Below are 18,239 nucleotides of genomic sequence, written 5' to 3'. Positions count from 1 at the left end.
GGAAAAAAATTTCATTTGGGTACAGCGTCGCACGACCGCGCAATTGTCCGTTAAAGTCACGCAGTGCCGAATCGCAAATTACCCCCTGGTCTTGAGCAACCAAATCCTCCGGGGCTTAAGTGGTTAATTGAAGAAGCTGAAGTTTGAAGCTGATTGGCTACCATGCACAGCTGCACCAAATTTCACACTCTCCAGTTTTAGTAAATCAACCCCAAAGTGTCCTATCCCTATTATCTATTATAAATCAGCTCCACAGATTGTCTGCACAATTCCTATAGGTGGCCTGCGCCTGCTCTGTGGAAATTGCTTTCACTTTCATTCTTAGTCTACGTTTCTACTTTGACGAGTAAGGAAGTGTGTCGTTAAATCGCTTCTAATCAAAGTATTGTAAAGAGTTCTCTCTGATTACGGTGGTCCTCATTGAAGAACAGAAGGGTGTCCATGCGTTTGGTGAACTTTATAGCAACTTTGCCTGAAGCTGTAAACCTGGAGCTGCCTGTGGCTTGGAGCTGGCAGATCCTAGCAGAACTGTCATGGACTACTCTGCATGTGAGAGGGCAGGCGATGGTGAGTGTGTACATCCATTACTGTGCTACTTAAAGGGAACCTGTGCTGTAAGGCCTCATGTACACTGCTGCTGATAAACGGACGTTTAGGAGCAGTTGGGCGTTTTTGTTCAGCAGCCCCTGAACTCTCCTCTATTATCCTATCTGTCCATGTACACTGAGACGTTTATAGTCATATAGAGGCAGATAGTTGAGTTTAGTGGCATTTTTGTAAAGCAAAAAATTGCGTTCAGAACAGAAGTTTATTGGCATCTGAAACGTGAAATGCTTGTAACAGCGCGCAAACGCGTCTAAAACGCGGTAACTCTTGTTTGAAGGCGTTCCGTTTATAGGCATTTTCAATGGGGATACATTTCTCAGGGGTGTACCATGGGGTTGGCCAGACGCCAGTGATTTTTGCACCCTCCGCTCAGCCGATGCCCCCAGGCAATGTACGGGCTCTCCGGAGCTCCGTCTCCGCCTACACATACAGGTGGTCAGCAGTCACATGATGGTGACATCATTAATTGGCTCCAGCTCGGCAGGCTGGGGATTGGGACTGCACTGAGCTATCAGAGGAGCCCGTTATGCCGCTCTCAGCACCTTCAACCTCCTCTCCACTCCCAGCCCGAAAGACAGGCTGACCGGGGGACTCCCCCCTCCCTCCCTCTCTCTCTCTGTCACCCCTCTCTCTGAGGGGGGGCGCCCATACAGCTCCTTGCCAAGGGTGCTGGAGACCCTAGGTTTGCCTCTGACATTTCTGACCATTTTACAATGTAAAAAAGCTTCTAGGGCAGCACAATGGTGTAGTGGTTAGCACTGTCTACATTAATCCGTGTGCCTGCGTGGGTTTCCTCCCACACTCCAAAGACGTACTGGTAGGTTAATTGTCTCCTGTCTAAATTAAGGTGACCAGAATTTTAAAATGAAATCCGGGGACATAGTTTTTTATTTTTATTGGCAAATGGCACAGAACTGCATAATACACAGAGCATTGGGCACAGGACTGCATAATACACAGAGTGCTGGGTATAGGACTGCATAATACACAAAGTGTCGGGCACAGGACTGCATAATACACAGAGCACTTGGCACAGGACTGCATAATACACAAAGCGCTTGGCACAGGACTAAATAATACACAGAGCACTGGGCACAGGACTACATAATATACAGGAGGGTGTTAGGCATAGAGTACAGGGTTCTGGGCTTTGCTATGAACAGAGGACACTTCTGCCCCCACATTCATAGCTCACCTCTGCACCCTTCTCTCACAGATTATCTCTGTAGCCACCTCTTAGCTCTTCCCCAACAACAGCTAAACTCTCCATCTCTCCATGCAGCTGCACTGCATCAGCTCTGACCCCTTCCCCCCACTACCCTCACCTGTGCATAAACAGATCCCCCCATCTACTCATCTGCCATTCTCCCCCCCCCCCCCCCCCACATTTTTGGCTCTGCCTCTCCTCCACTGAACAGCAGCAGGAGCGGCAGTGAGATCGTCCAGCAGGGGGCGTCTGCATCCGAGCCACCAGGCTGTTTCTCAGCCAGCATGGGATGCCCTGTCTACATTAATCCAGCCCTGGACCGGGACAGTGTCCTCAATCCAGGGACTGTCCCTGGAAATCGGAGTAGTCTGGTCACCCTAGTCTAAATTGGCCCTAGTATGTGTATGTATGTATGTATGTATGTATGTGAGTTAGGGAGCTTATTATTTAAATTGTAAGTTCCTTGAGGGTAGGGACCAATGTGAATGTGCAATGTATATGTAAATGCACTGCATAAATTGACGACGTTATGAATCCTAAGGCAGACTGAACAAAATTTTGAAATTACTGTATTTTGTTTTTCTAGTCAGGATGTCGTGTTCAAGAAATCCAATTTGTAAAAGCTCAAACTGTTCTTTGTTGCTAGTACTGTTTGATTATGACACTGGGGTGGATTTACTAAAACAGGTGTACATCAAGATTCTCTTGTACCATGCCCGCAGCACTGCATCTCCTGTGCCATGCCTGTACCATCTCCTGTACCATGCCCACAGTCCTGCATCTCCTGTACTATGTCCGCAGCCTCTGCACTATGCCCGCAGCCCCTGTTTTGGGTCTCATGGTGGTCCAGTTGGGTCCAGTAACTGCTGCATTTCTCACCCTAGGCTTATACTCGAGTCAATACGTTTCCCCAATTTTTTTGTGGTAAAATTAGGTGCCTTGGCTTATACTCGAGTATATACGGTAAGCTTTGACAAAAACCTGGAAGCTGATTGATTTCTATGCAAAGCTGCACCAGATTTTGCACTCTCCAGTTTTTGTAAATCAATCCCAGTGTGCACTGAAGGTGGTTGGTGTGCTTGTAAAACTTTTTAGTAACACTCCTTGAGCCCCTGTTCACATCGGGGCGATTTGACATGTCAAATCGCCGCCTATTGCCGGCAATGGCACTGTCTGAATCGGTGCGACACCGCACTTATTCCCAAAAGTAGTTTCTGCACTTTGGGGGCGATTTCAATAAACATCTGTGCAGGAACCCACACTGAGCCCCCGAACTTGCACTGAAATGCTGGTTTGAAATCGTGCGGGTTCAGCTGACAGTGATTGGAAACTTATTTTCCAGTTGTTACCAAATCAGGAGGTTTAGGAAATCCTCTACTGGGATACCTGTCTGAAGGTCCCTTTATTTGGAGAGATTTCTTTTCTTTCCCGTTGTTCTTGTAACATTCCTGTTGTTCTTGTAACATTCCCGTTGTTTCTAGGTTTTTTTTTGGTAATGCCACAGAAAAGCATTATTTCTGGAGTCTGTTGCCATTTACATAAATGTATTCACATGACCAATCCGTTTTCCATTGTAAGCAGGCAATTGTCCTGATGTACACTCACCGGCCACATTATTAGGTACACCTGTTCAATTGCTTGATAACACAAATTGCTAATTAGGCAATCGAATGGCAGAAACTCAATGCATTTAGGCATCTAGACATGGTGAAGATGACTTGCTGAAGTTCAAACCGAGCATCAGTATGGGGAAGAAAAGGAATTTAAATGACTTTGAACGTGGCATGGTTGTTGGCACCAGATGGGCTGGTCTGAGTATTTCAAAAACTGCTGATCTACTGGGATTTTCACATACAATCATCTTTAGGGTTTACAGAGAATGGTCAGAAAAAGAGAAAATATCCAGTGAGAGGCAGTTGTGTGGATGAAAATGTCAGAGGTCAAAGTAGAATGGTTCGAGATGATAGAAAGGCAACAGTAACTCAAATAACCACTAGTTACAACCAAGGTATGTAGAATACTATCTCTGAACGCACAAAACATCAAAGCTTGAAGCAGAAGACCACACCGGTTGCCACTCCCTGTCAGCTATGAACAGAAAACGGAGGCTACAATTCACACAGGCCTACCACAATTGGACATTAAAAGATTGGAAAAACGTTGCAACATTTAGATGGTAGGGTCAGAATTTGGTTGTAAACAACATGGAAGCATGGATCCATCTTGCCTTGTATCAACAGTTCAGACTGGTGGTGGTGTAATAGTGTGGGGGATATTTGCTTGGCAAACTTTGGGCCCCTTAGTACTAATTGAGCATCGTTTAAACGTCACGGCCTACCTTGCTTGCCATGTCCACCCCTTTATGACTATATTGTACCCTCTTCTACTTCCAGCAGGATAATGCACCATGTCACAAAGCTCAAATCATCTTACCACTACTTTTTTGAATATGATAATGAGTTCGCTGTACTCCAATGGGAGATTTGCATAATGGATATGCAGCCAACAAATCTGCAACAACTGCATGATGCTATCATGTCAAAATGGACCAAAATCTCTGAGGAATGTTTCCAACACCTTGTTGAATTTATGCAACAGAGAATTTAGGCAGTTCTGAAGGCAAAAGGGGGTCCAACCTGGTACAAGCAATGTGTACCCAATAAAGTGACCAGTGAGTGTATTTTAATATTTGTATTTTTTCACAGATTTATTAAGTTACTATTTTTACGTATTAAATTATTAGGTTGTTTTGCACACAAATACACTAATACACCTTTAGCACCCTACAGGTAGGTGCTAGGTAAATGTATAGTGAGCCTTGTCTGCCTAACAGAAGGGTTGTGATTATCTAGGTAGGGTGTCATGGCTTCCAGATGTGCCTGCTGAGGGGAGAAGTATCCCCACTGGCTCCTGTGAGAGGCGTCTCATAGGGCAGTGTGGGAAGCCCAATCAGGGGACAAATCCCAGCTTGTAACTACCCCAGAAGGCAGATTATGCTGCAAAGAATTCTGGGAGTGGGTATAAGTTTGGGGGGAAGTGCGTGGCACGGTGTCTTTGGCGGGAGCAGAGTCCCAGGAGGGAGAGTGCGGCTGTCTCTCCTCCTGTCTGAGGAAGGTGGATGTCTCGGGGGGGGGGCCCGAGCATCCAGAGAATGCTGAGTTGAGCTGTTGGGATCCGGTGTGCCGAGAGCCTGCAGAGAGCAAGAGGGGTCCAGTCCCAGGAAAGCCTACACAGGTCGTGAGTACTGAGGATTGCCCCTGGGGGTCTGCATGAAGTTAGAGGGGACCACTCCGAAAGAGGTTCTGGGATCCAGTGTAAGCTAGCTGAAAAAGGGGGTACATAGTCAGTGGACCCTGAAGAGTTCAAGGTTAAAGGGGGCACCTGTAGTTGGGCCTGGAAGTGTACAGAGTGTGTCAGTTAAAGTTACAGCCATACAGGATTCTACATCATACTACCTCAAGCCAGTCAGGCCGGGGGAGAGTATTCAGTGACTTTTACAATACAACAGTGCCAAAGGTTCTACAGTTCTTAGTGCTGGATTTTCTGGACTACCAGTCGAGGATTCAGCACTTTTATAGTTCTACAGAGTGTTCTCAGAGATAAGCCCCGTACACTTGTATTGATCGTCGGCCGAACGATCGGCCGTCTTTTGTCCAGGGCTGTCGTGTCTGTTGAAAACTGCAAAAGACTGCACACGGATTTTGTCGGCCAACTGCAGAAGTGATGTCATGTGATGGTTAACTTTCCTTGTCTTTTTTTCTTTTCTGAGCATGCCCAGTCTTGCAAATCTGCTGTCTGTCGGCCGAAATCTGTACTGACTGGCGAACAATCGGCCGTTCTGGTGTTGGCCAACAAAAATTTTAATGCCTGCACGACAGATTCTGTTCGGCCGAAAATGCGCTGTCGGCTGTCGGAAGCATCATACTAACAAGCCTACAATCGGCCGATCGGTCGTCGGCCAAATATTTACGGCCGACAATCGGTACGTGTGTACGGGGCTTTAGTGAGCATTGGCTGGCGTCTGCTGGCGTCAAGGAAGCGCTAACGGGCATTTTTCAGAAGCAAAGTCCCAAGTGTAATTAGTTGGAGCCCAAAGGAGTATCCCACTCATTCCCTTCTCCCATCCCCTTTAATTCAATAAAAACCACAAACAAAGATGCCGGAGTTGTCGCTGTTTCAGTTCTCACACCCAGGGTCGCAGCTCACATGGGCTGGAGAGGTTGCTGGTACTGATGGCAGACCCACATCAGGCCATAGGCCTGGAAAACTTGCTACACACATTTTAGATAAAAGGAAGAGGTTGGGACTTTGAATGAGAAGCACGACACGGCTGGTAAAATTCATACACAGTACCACATTTATTGTTGCATAAGAATACATGTAAAACATAACATGTTGTAAAATGTAAAAAAGGAAAAAATATGAGCTGATAAGTGATCCCCAAGTACAAGTTGTATAGAAACCAACATCGCACAATTGCATAAATAAATTGGATTTGTGATCACTTAGTAGTATAATAGCTGCATCAAACAGGCTCAATGCGTATTGTGGACCATGTTTCCACTTCCTTTAGGAGCAGGCACATAATGCGTATCTGCAAAAATACATGAGTATATAGAAAAATGCCAATATGATCTTATGGGTAAAATGGAGAGAGGGGGGGGGGGGTGATGCTATTATGTCAAAATGGACCAACATCTCTGAGGAATGTTTCCAACACCTTGTTGAATCTATGCAACAAAGAATTAAGGCAGTTCTGAAGGCAAAAGGGAGTCCAACCCAGTTCTAGCACAGTGTACCTAATAAAGTGGCCATTGAGTGTATTTTAATACTTTATTTTTCACAGATTTTTTTAAGTAACTATTTTTACATATTTAATTATTAGGTTTTTTTGCACACAAATACACTAATACACATTTTATAACATTTCTTATGCTGGTTCTCCTTTGTGCACATTTATTTCGTGCAAAGAAATTTTTTTTGACTTGTTTTTAAGCACAACAAAGTTTTTTCTTTTAAATAGATAAAATAAACCTAAGTGAGGAAGATGAAAACTGATATGAGTGTGCTAAAATGGAGTGGTATAAGGAAGTGTTCTAGGAATAACACCATGTCTGATGCTACGCCCTTGTGTGTTTTATAGAGCCTGGGATTGTGCAATTCTTGAAGTGCCATGGCTGCATATCTGTATTTTGTCTGTAGTCAGAGATTGTTTAATGATTCTTTTGATGTATTGTCATTGTTACAGTGAGGGGGATCCATTACACTCTTCATGGCAATCATTGCCTAACAGGGCCAGATTTTTGTCACAGGAGTCCGTAGGCACACAAGCTTGGTGCCCAAAGCAAGACTCCTCTGCTAGGATTACCTCTTTTACACATATTTTTTTTATTGGTCACAAATAAGGTTAGAATATAGAGAAAATATCCACATAAACATATACGAGTAGGAAATAAAATAACGTGCAGCGCTAAACCATAAATAAGCACAGTGAAAGTCTTACAAATGAATAGTAAGATGTGGATCGTCTAATATAAATATGTAAATTAAAAATGAAAAATAAAAACAGTGAAGGAAATAAGTCCAGTGATGAACACATTAATGCATGTTAAACATGTTTGACTGTCCAGCGACTTAGTTTTTTATTGTTTTCATTTGTGTCATGTTTCTGCACTCTTTGAGCCTCGTCAGCTGCTGTTTGAGTTATTCCCAGTAGCCATGGTGACCTATGCTCACTCTTCCGGTTCTCTGTGTGGAGATGCGGCGGGTTAGTATTCACGTTACCATGGCTCCCCTGCTTAAACTTCTGTCCTCCCAAGAGGAGGTGCTGTTTATGTGTGGGCATGGATTGGCGGCTAGGAGCTGAATGACTCCGCCCTCCTCGAGTCTTCTTACGATCACTGGAAGTGAGGCAGTCTCGCTGACAACTTCCTGTTTTGAAGTCGAGGCTTGGTTCGCACGCCGGAGCTATCTTGGATGACGCAGAAGCGGACGTTTTACAGCTGACCTGCATGTAGAATCATTATGGACATTATAAATGTATGTACTGATCAGTTGGGCACTTGGCAATACCCTATGAGTATGTTATATTTAATGAAACGCGTTAGAAACGCCATGAGTGCCACCCTGTATAATGACTGACTGCCTTATCCATTTGGATGTTTGTAAGTGTACTCCTGTATTCACAATAAATTGTTCATAGCAGTTTTAGGCTCCATGTACACGGGACGTTGTTAAAAGTCCCTTTGAATGCTGGAATTTTTAGGACGTTTGAAACGTCCGTTCAGTCGCGTTTGTACCCGCGTTTAGTGGGCGTTTAGCAGCGTTTGCGGGCGTTTGCGTTTAGAAGCGTTCCTGGAGGTCATAAAAATTATTCCCCTTTAAAATGGAAAAACGCGAACGCTAAACGCGGGTCATCGCGTTCAGACGCGTTCGGCCGCGTTTGTGCGTTTGAAACGCCGGGAGACACACGTTCGAACGCAAATAATTGCATTCTAAAAACAGTCCCTGAATGCAACTGCCTGCAAATGACTGTAAACGACCCTGTGTACATGGACAGATAAGATAAAATGTAGATGGGTTCAGGGGCTTCTGAAAAAAACGCCCAACTGCTCCTAAACGGCCATTTCCAGCGTCCCGTGTACATGGAGCCTTACACTATGTCCGTGTTGTTTTGGTTTATCCCTATATATTCATCCGTCAATGGGATTTCCTAGTAACCTCCTTGGGGAGCTGTGGGGATTTCTACCCTTGATATCCGGAGTTCCAGCCACGTTGGGGGACATCTATATTTTTCAGCCTGTATGACCCATTTACTATACTGTAACTTGGGTTCATACATTCCGGTGAGTGCATTCATATCAAGTTGGTGTGGGGATTTTCTCAGTTCACTATCGCCTTATGATTTTTGTGGATGCCATGTCTTGACTTTGGACTATGTTTCACATGCATTAATGTGTTCATCACTGGACTTATTTCCTTCACTGTTTTTATTTTTCATTTTTATTTTCTACATGTTTATATTAGACGATCCACATTCTTTCTTACATTATTTCCTACATTTATACAATGAGTGTCAGTTGTGGTGTCAGCAGCTTATCCCCATGTATTTGATATAGTCATCACTTGGTTAGCGCAGTTGGATATCTTCATTTTTTTCAAACATATACGAGTTACCTGTATTTTTGCTAAAGATAGGAATAAAATGTGTAGTCTGACTATATGCCGTACCTCTAACAGCTTATAGGCACAGGCCTACTGCGTTGGGCTGAAGAAAACATTACGCTTGCGGTGTTCCTCTTCCTCACTGCAAGGGTTAAATGCTTGCTTTGGCCAAGGGGATGGGAATAAGCACAATGCTTACTTTATTCTTCGTTCCCCCAGCAGCCAACACTTTCTGTTTCTAGGAGTTGGGTGGGCTTTTTTCTTTTTTTTAAATGCTCTTTTGGTAGCCCCCCACACCCCCAAAAGTAAGGCTGAAATGCTCATTTAGTCTACAGGGTGTACATGACACCAGGGATAGGTCCTGGATAGGAGATATATTTCCTCACTATTTGGGTTGTAGTCCCTTTAAGGGAGAATTCAAGGGACAGTTTTAATACTCAGGGGTTCTCACCCATGCAGGGTGAGGGGTTCCGGGGTAGTCCAGTCAGGGACAGAGGAGGGAACTTAATTCAGTCATCTCTAGATTGAGAAGTCCTGATTTGAGACCTGGAATTTGAAGGCTCTGAAAGACTTTGGATGGGAAGCGCCTCCAAACTCTGATTATAGGTTCCCAAACGGGTTAACTCACTAGCAAGGGGGGCATGAAAAGCAACAAAGTCGTCAGCAGCTGTCTATGAGGTGGAGATGAGAAGTCCACAACTTAGAGTCTCAGTTGCCAGACAGCCCAAACAATCTCAGTTTTGCTGAGCTCTTGCAGTCTATCTTGCACCCTGAAACAGACAGGAACCCTAATCCCAAGTGCAGGATTAGGATACTGGCAGTGAGCCATTTTTTTGTGGTCTTCATTATTACCAGGACTAAGGACTGTTTGCCTTTATTTGAGGAAAACTATTTGTGTTTGCTTGTTTTGATAGATTAATAAAGATTATTTATTTTTACAAGCATCTGGCTGGTGATCCTGGGCTCTCCAGATTACTGGGGGGTTCAATTATATGGAATAAGTACACGTTGTATTTTATTTTTTACTCTCTGACAGCCGTCACTCTCCAAGATTTCCGGGTTGAGGGTGGGGTGTGGTAATTGAGGTGTCTATGAGGTGGAGAGGAGAAGTCCACAGCTTTGAGATTGTGTGAGCTGTCTGGTGACTCAGACCCGGTTTTGCTGAGCTCCTGCAGTCTGTCTTGCACCCTAAAACAAACGGGAACTCTAATCCCAAGTGCAGGATTAAGATACTGGCGGTGAGCCATTTTTTCGTGGTCTTTATTATTACCAGAACGAAGGACTATTTGCCTTTATTTGAAGAAAACTATTTGTGTTTGCTTGTTTTGAGAGATTAATAAAGACGATTTACTTTTACAAGCATCTGGCTGGTGATCCTGGGCTCTCCAGATTACCGGGGGGGGGGGGGGGGGGGAGGTCATTTAAGTGGAATAAGTACACATTGTATTTTATTCCTTACTCCACTGACAGCCGTCATCACTCTCCAATACTCACAGGTTGAGGGTGGACCCTCAGTATCCTCACATACAATACAGAACCACTGATTATGCATATGTGTGATGACATTAGAGATATGTGACCAGTCAGCAGCATAGAGGAGTGGCTACCAGGAACTGGTCTAAGGTAATTATTACTCATTGTTCCTATACACCCTAGACAGGCATTTAACCTATCACCCAGCATGGAGGGGGCCCCACTGCAAAGGTAAGTTTTTCTTTAGCCTAGATTTTTTTTTCTTTAGCCCAGCTTTAACTCTAAAAGGTGCTGCTTAACGAATGAGCTCCTATGGACAGATTAAAATAGAGTTTATTGGGTTTTATGAAGAGGGCCAATCTTCCAAAAGACACTCTTCCTACTGAGAAAAAGAGGCTGTCTTATGGGAAAAATTGGACACAATTACACTTGATGTACTTATCGTTTAGTCCTGCGGTATACACAGCCCTGCCACAAGCAGAGCCAGGTGGTGACATCATTTTTTTCACTTGCCAATACATCATCTCGCTGCCCCCAGCCTGTGGCTGGACAGTAAAGCAACAGCAGCGCACTGATTCATTTCTCTGCTCTCTCCTCCAGTCAGCATATTCCTTGCCAACACATGACCATGCAGCTCACCGAACCAGCCAACTTTTAGTATCTCAAATGTAGCTTTTGTCCCCCACACTTTCTAGCACCTGGAAGCTGCATTATAGCTAATTGACCATCTAATGCAGCCGTCACTAAATGGTGGCACGCAGTCCATTGGCGGACCGCACGATACTTTCGCCCAGACCGCGAGGCCGCTACCTGTATTCAGTCATTGGTTTGCTGGGACCGCGGGTGTCCCAGCAACCAGTGACGTGCTGTGTGTGCCCAACGCCCCCTCCTTACTGTGACTCCAGGCCGGTGTCCTGTCGGGGCCGTGAGTAGAGGCGTGACGTTACGCACGCGCTCCTCCCCCTGCTCCTGACTGCAGCTCCCATTCAGCCAGGCAGCGAGTTGGGGCGTGACATTATATGCGTGTCCTGCCCCCCTGCTCGGCGCTTCTGGCTCGGCTCCTGGCTCCAGGTATGTGGAGCACATTTTTAAGGGGAGAAAGCAATGTGGTCCCCAATGTAATAGCTGCACTTTAAAAAAACCTCTCATAAGCTTTAACAAGTGTGCAGACTGGTGGGCATATTTTGTTGTGCTCATTAGAGTGCCCCATAAAAAAAAAAAAATGTGCCCATCAGAGTGCCCCTAACATAAAATGTGCCCATCAGCGTGCCCCTTATTTTATGCTAAGGGTCACGCTGATGGGAATATTTTATGTTAAGGGGCACTCTAATGGGCATATTTTATGTTAGGGTGCTCTCTAATGGGCAAATTTTATGTTAAGGGGCACTCTAATGGGCATATTTTATGTTAAGGGGCACTTTAATGGGCATATTTTATGTTAGGGGGCACTCTGATGGGCATATTTTATGTTAGGGGGCACTCTAATGGGCATATTTTATGTTAACAGCAACGCTGATGGACACGTTTTGTTTTGCCCATCTTTCTGAGTCATAGCACAGACTTCAGATTCGGACCTCGGCCCAAAGAAAATTTTAGCGACCGGACCTCCTTGAATTTTAATTTATTACCCCTGATCTAATGTAATCATTATCTTGCTTTGTAATAGCCACAGAAGCTGGGCAGACCTGGGAATTCTACTGCAGGGCTTGACAAATTTGCTTTACGTCTAGGGGCCAGCTATAAACGTTAGGAGCCAGTTTATTTTACCTGACAAATGTTTATTTTCAACTACAAAACCCCTTCTCGTATTTAGCTAGAAGCTGGCTAAGGAAGATTGAGTATTTCTTCTTAATATTCATCTTTAATAATAATTTTTTTATTTCAGTTTTTGATATTGCACGTTTTATATAAATTTATTGATGCATTAATTGGATTTTTTAAAATATTTTTATACTCTTTATTGTTCTGATTACAGTAGCTCACAAAAGTGAGTACATCCCTCACATTTTTGTAAATATTTTATTATATCTTTTGATGTGACAACACTGAAGAAATTACACTTTGCTACAATGTAAAGTAGTTAGTGTACAACTTGTATATTTTATGTCCCCTCAAAATACCTCAATACACAGCCATTAATGTCTAAACTGCTGGCAACAAAAGTGAGTACACCTTGAAGTAAAAACGTCCAAATTGGGCCCAAAGTGTCAATATTTTGTGTGGCCACATTATTTTCAAGAACTCCCTTAACCCTCTTGGGCATGGAGTTCAACAGAGCTTCACAGGATGCCACTGGAGTCCTCTTCCACTTGGCAATCTTCTTATAGCCTAGGCCATCTTTATGTAAAGTAACAATTCTTTTTTTCAGCTCCTCAGAGAGTTCTTTGCCATGAGATGCCATGTTGAACTTCCAGTGACCAGTATGAGAGAGAAAGAGCAATAAAACCAAATTTACCACACCTGCTCCCTATTCACAACTGAGACATTGTAAAACTAAGGAGTCACATGATACCGGGGAGGGAAAATAGCTAATTGGGCCCAATTTAGACATTTTCACTTAGGGGTGTACTCACTTTTGTTACCAGCAGTTTAGACATTAATGGCTGTGTGTTTGAGAGGACAGCAAATTTACACTGTCATACAAGCTGTACACTCACTACTTTACATTGAATCAAAGTGTAATTTCTTCAGTGTTGTCACATGAAAAGATATAATAAAAGATTTACAAAAAATCTGAGGGGTGTACTCACTTTTGTGAGAGACTGTATATTGCACAGATAATGTTTGGTATTTATATTTTTTAAATGGCCATTTTTTTAAATAGCCCTTTATTGCACTGTTTTTTTAGATATGAGTATTGTAAAAGACTTATGAGGCACTGTGATGCATTAACACTTTAGATGAATAGATAACATTATTCACTTATAGAGGGGAATACAAAATTGTGCTGTTAGATTTTTCTCCTATTTTTGATGTGGGATCACCTGCAGCTAATTGGCAGCAGTTTGTTTTGACTCCCTCATTTGTGTTCTATGATCATTAATTACCTGGGCGCCTGATCCCTTTTTTTTTTTTGCCTTGTTTTCCCTTGATCATGTGAGCTACAGAGGGAAGGGGAGGTTTGCATCCATATAAGCACTATTTGCTTAAAAGCTAGTTTCTTGCAAAACAATTCTTACATACCTGAGCCAGAGATCTTCATCAAACAAGCCCATAAGACAAACTTCTGCCATAAATAGAATCAGGGAGGAGATCAAAGAAATTAGCAAATCAATAATTTATTTCCAAAACCGGGAAATTAGTGGAGAAGACCAAATTAGACAAATAAAATCTGCTCTAGGTTGTGCATATCCCACACAGTTAGCTGTGGGTATAAGGCCCAGAGTTTATGCTGCAAAGTAATGTATTTGTTGCTAGTGGGGTAGGAATGAAAAGCATGGCCAAAAGCAACGATGACATTGGACCGAGTACAGAAGGTAGAATTGTGAACATTGATTGTGTGTGCTAACAACTTTAGAGAAAAAGGTTTCCTTCTGTAACGGAATTGCCTACCCACACTGTACTTGTTTTCGTCCATCAGTATACGGCTTCCTCGCAGTCATGAACATAAATATCAAATCCTACCCGCCCCCATACAAAGCTAGCCAACAACTTAGCGTGTACAAGTTAAGGAACCTTCTCCTTTATTGAACAGGTTTACACTCAATTTATACACACATGAGCACATCCCCCTCCTGATCAAATTACCACACACAGGTCAGGGGTTGCCTGATTACATTATCCTATGCAGATGAAATTGTAATCAGAAATATAATTACCATATCTAAAGAACATCCAACACAAACAGTATATTTCCACTCAGCAACTAATAGATGACAGTGATTCAATCAACCTGAGCCAATTAAGTAGCAGAAGGCCGTCCTCTAGCTCCTGCAATACAATACACAAACAATAGGTGTAAATACAGAACCTATTGTAGATAACAGGTGAGCACATCAGCATATTCAACGATGTCTGGAAGACAGGTGGTTGAGCTGATGATATTAGCATATTGTTTGTCTTTCATTACCAGTGACAGTGAGTACTGTCACACCTTCACTTCTGCAATGTCCTCTTTAATTAAGTATGGGATGTTTTTAGACCACCTTGACTTTCCTGCAGCAAGACCCCAGTTTTCATGTTTATGATTTTTTTATTTCCTTTATTATATTTATTATTTCCCTATATTATTGTTTGCCAAAATCCAGCTATTTTATGTCATATTTTCAATGTATTATTGCTTATGTTATTTTGCCTTAGGGGAAATTGTACGCAGGTTATGTTTGGTTCAAGTTTTTTGAGATTTGTACCTGTTTAGGCGAAGCCAATGCTCGTAGAAGCCCTTTAAAGGGAGAAGCCTGTATACCGTATTTAAAGGTTACAACCCCTGCCTGGGCCTGAGCAGCAGATTGAGGAATGAGATATTTAATATGATGATGGCTATTCATCTCAAATCTTTTTTTTCTAGTGTTCAAAACAGACAAGCATACTCTGATCAAGTAAATGGTCAAAACACAAAGTAGAACTATAGACAACATTTTTTTGTTTTCAATTTGGATAGAATAAGGTTATAACCCCTGTCAGGTTTTTTTTTTCTTTTTTCCAGAGATTTACCTTCACTTCCTGTCCCTTGCCCTCAGGTTAGCAGAACAGGTGTTCTCATTGGAAGATTTTTCCCTCTATTACTTTTCTGGAGACAACCCACAATTTGAGATTTTTTTTTTACTTTCAGTTTTAATGATAATGGTACACAGGACAAATAGAGTGAATCTCACTAACGGGGACGTAGACAGCAATGTAAATCTAATAGGTGTTCTAATCCCTCTCCACTCTACCCAAAACAAAAACAAGAAAAGTTTTGCCTTTAGTTATACTTTAATTCCCTTCTGGGCCTACCACAATGCATCTCACAAAGGGAGTTATACCTTGAGAGGTATAAGAAGCACGTATGTGATTTAACTCCCGGCTACTGCACAAATCAGACAAAGACATTTTGTTGTTGGTGGTGTCTTGAAGAAAGTAGCTACAAGCCTGTACTACACTAGGCAAATATCAGGTATTACACTTTGTGTTTGCTGAGTTTCCAAGGTAAGGCTGTTTTCCTCTGTTAGCATGCTATTTATACAGACATAGGTGGAACAACTAATGTCATATATTATAATGTGACTATTAATCCTGCCACTAGGTGGTAGTGTGTTTTATGTTTAACACTTAAATAATGTAATGTTCTCTCTAGGAACTACATGGTTATGATGTCATTTCCTGTCTCTGTGTTCTTGTTGCTTTCCTGATGTTGCTGGACACATGGCTAAGTCATTTATCCAGCAACATCTGACTGGTAAAAGAGTCATACCTGCAGCAGGTTTCCAACATTCTCAAGACAGAGATGGTTGAAGTGCTGTTGCAAGCTTGACTGCTACTTTATCCTCGGCATATAGCTGAGTTGTGGGGTTCTTTCCAGTGTGCTTGGCAGCGGAGAGCCAACATCTACTTAAATTAGTTAGTTTAATTTAGTCTAGTCTAGATTATTTGCTGATCCAAAATAGCTATTTGCCTGCTTAACTTCCGACTTTTAAGTTCACATCATTTGTAAGCTTTTCTCTGTTTTTCTTCCTTACATTTTTGGTTGATGGAGTTGAAAACAGAGACTTCAGCACAGGCTGAGACCCAGGAGAGCTGACGATGGAATTCATCAGCTTGTTTTTGTCTGGTGCTCTCTGGATTTTAATGTCTGGCTGCTCAGCTAAAACCTTAGGAAACGAGTGTATCTGGAATGGATTTCAAGTGACCCTCCTCTCCCTTTCACTGTCAGAGACATCTGTCCTGCTCTTCCTGTTCATCCTGCAGGGACGGAGGCAAGTGTCAGCTACTGGGATAATTATACTAAACCTGACTCTAAAAAGAGAGAGTAATAGACCTGCCTATGCATGTGGTAAATAGTTTAAATTGCATTATTACACTCTCAGTTTACCTGACAAAGTACATTTGTTTGTTCATTAAGGTTTCCCTGTTGAGACTGCCGCAGATTCCGCAGAAAACTGCAACAAGGATTCCTCTACTGAGTAAGTTATTATTACTTATACATTTAGTATAGAAACCTATAAGGACAGAAATAGGGGACCTACCGCTGCTTACTGCAAGCATATAGGATGGGAGTTGTGACTTGTCAGACTTCACAGGCTACTTGCTCATTCCAAGTCATTGACTAGTTATATTGTAAAAACAAGATTAGGAAGGCATCCCTGGAGTCTGCACCCTTACAAACAAGTCAGCAAAGAATGCTCCCATATTTATGTGCCCACAGGTCTTCTTTGAATGCATATGTATTTGAGAACTAATTTAAGTTAATGCCACAGATTTTAGGACAGTTACACCTATATGGTGGTTTCACTTGCCTTCAGTTTCTTTATCAGTGTTATACTCACTTATCCCTGATCCAGCAAGATATTGTTGGTTGTACAGCCAATTGTCAAAATTCTCTGAGCCCTGCTCATGCCCTGTGCTCTCTCCATTCAATATTATGAAGGGTTCTTACTTGATCATGGAGCACAAAGTCTCCCTGAATGGAGAGTGCAAATTGCATGCATGGGCCAAGCTCAAAACACTTTGACAAGTGGCTTTGCAGCTTCGTCAGCAATATCAGGGTGGATAGGGAACAGGTGAGTATAGGACTGGCTGGGGCGAAGGGGGAAACAAGAGGCAGAGGAGGTGTAGTATGGTAAGCAACGGGTTAAGTTGCTGTCTGCAAAATGTTACAATTATGTATATGTCTGGGAGCTGGGTGTGGCTGAAGTTTAGTTGCATGCTGATGTGCAGTGAATAAAGAAGCAACCTGTACAGGCTGTCTGTGTTAATACACTACATTTTGGCGACGAGGATGGCTAGCTTTCTGGATCTACCGGCTATCGGACCGTTTGATGTGTCTGGAGACCACACTAGTCTCTCACAGCGCTGGGACAAGTGGAAGAAGGGATTTCAGCTCTATGTTATAGCCACAGGAGTGACTGCACCTGCTCAGAAGAGAGCCATGCTGCTGCATCTAGCTGGACCTCAAGTTCAGGACATTTTTGAAACCCTGGGAGCAACAGGGGAAGATTCAGACTATGGGACAGCCATGAATAGACTGAGTGAGTACTTTGAGCCAAAGAAAAATATTCCCTATGAAAGATATAAGTTTAGACAGGCTGTGCAAGAACTGGGAGAAACCACAGACAGTTATGTGACTAGGCTGAAATATCTGGCAAAGTCTTGTGATTTTGGGACTGTAACTGAGGAGATAATCAGAGATCAGGTCATAGAGAACTGCACATCTGTACACCTCAGGAGGAGATTATTGAGAGAACCTAGTCTCACACTTACTAGTCTGCAGGAGATTGCAAGAGCCATTGAACTGTCTGAGCTCCAGGCTCTGCATATTGAAACCAAGAACACTGCATCTGTCAATACAGTCTCCAAACCTACCTATAATAATAGGAATATCTGGAGTAGGAAAGAGAGTTTTCCAAAGAGGACTTTACATATCACCTGCAATAAATGTGGCAGGGCGGGACACACAAGTTAGGACTGCACTGTGGTACAGAATAAAATGTGCTTTGCTTGTGGAAAGACAGGTCATTTTGCAGCTGTGTGTAGAAGTACAACCAGAGATAACAAAACCAAAGGACAATCTGCACAAGTAAATGTTATAGCTGAGGATAAAGAGAGGGCTCCTGACTGTGAATTTATATTCTCCCTGTGTTCTCTGCAAGCT

General features: G+C 42.9%; 1 protein-coding gene across 1 annotated transcript in view; it reads left to right on the top strand.

The window, feature by feature from the left end:
• The first annotated feature begins 391 nt into the window (after positions 1–391).
• The window catches only part of LOC309564242 (uncharacterized protein), an 82,671-nt gene continuing 64,823 nt past the window's right edge, over positions 392–18,239 (top strand). Inside the window, exons 1-2 of the mRNA XM_082268868.1 lie at positions 392–567; positions 16,491–16,551. Of these exons, the coding sequence (XP_082124994.1) occupies positions 534–567; positions 16,491–16,551 (95 nt within the window). The 5' untranslated portion in view covers positions 392–533. The remainder of the gene's footprint in view (positions 568–16,490; positions 16,552–18,239) is intronic.

This window comes from Pelophylax lessonae (assembly GCF_965119305.1).
Source record: "Pelophylax lessonae genome assembly, chromosome: 9".
Lineage (NCBI taxonomy): Eukaryota > Metazoa > Chordata > Amphibia > Anura > Ranidae > Pelophylax > Pelophylax lessonae.
The sequence above is the reverse complement of the archived record's forward strand: the minus strand, read 5'-3'. Positions and strand labels throughout refer to the sequence as shown.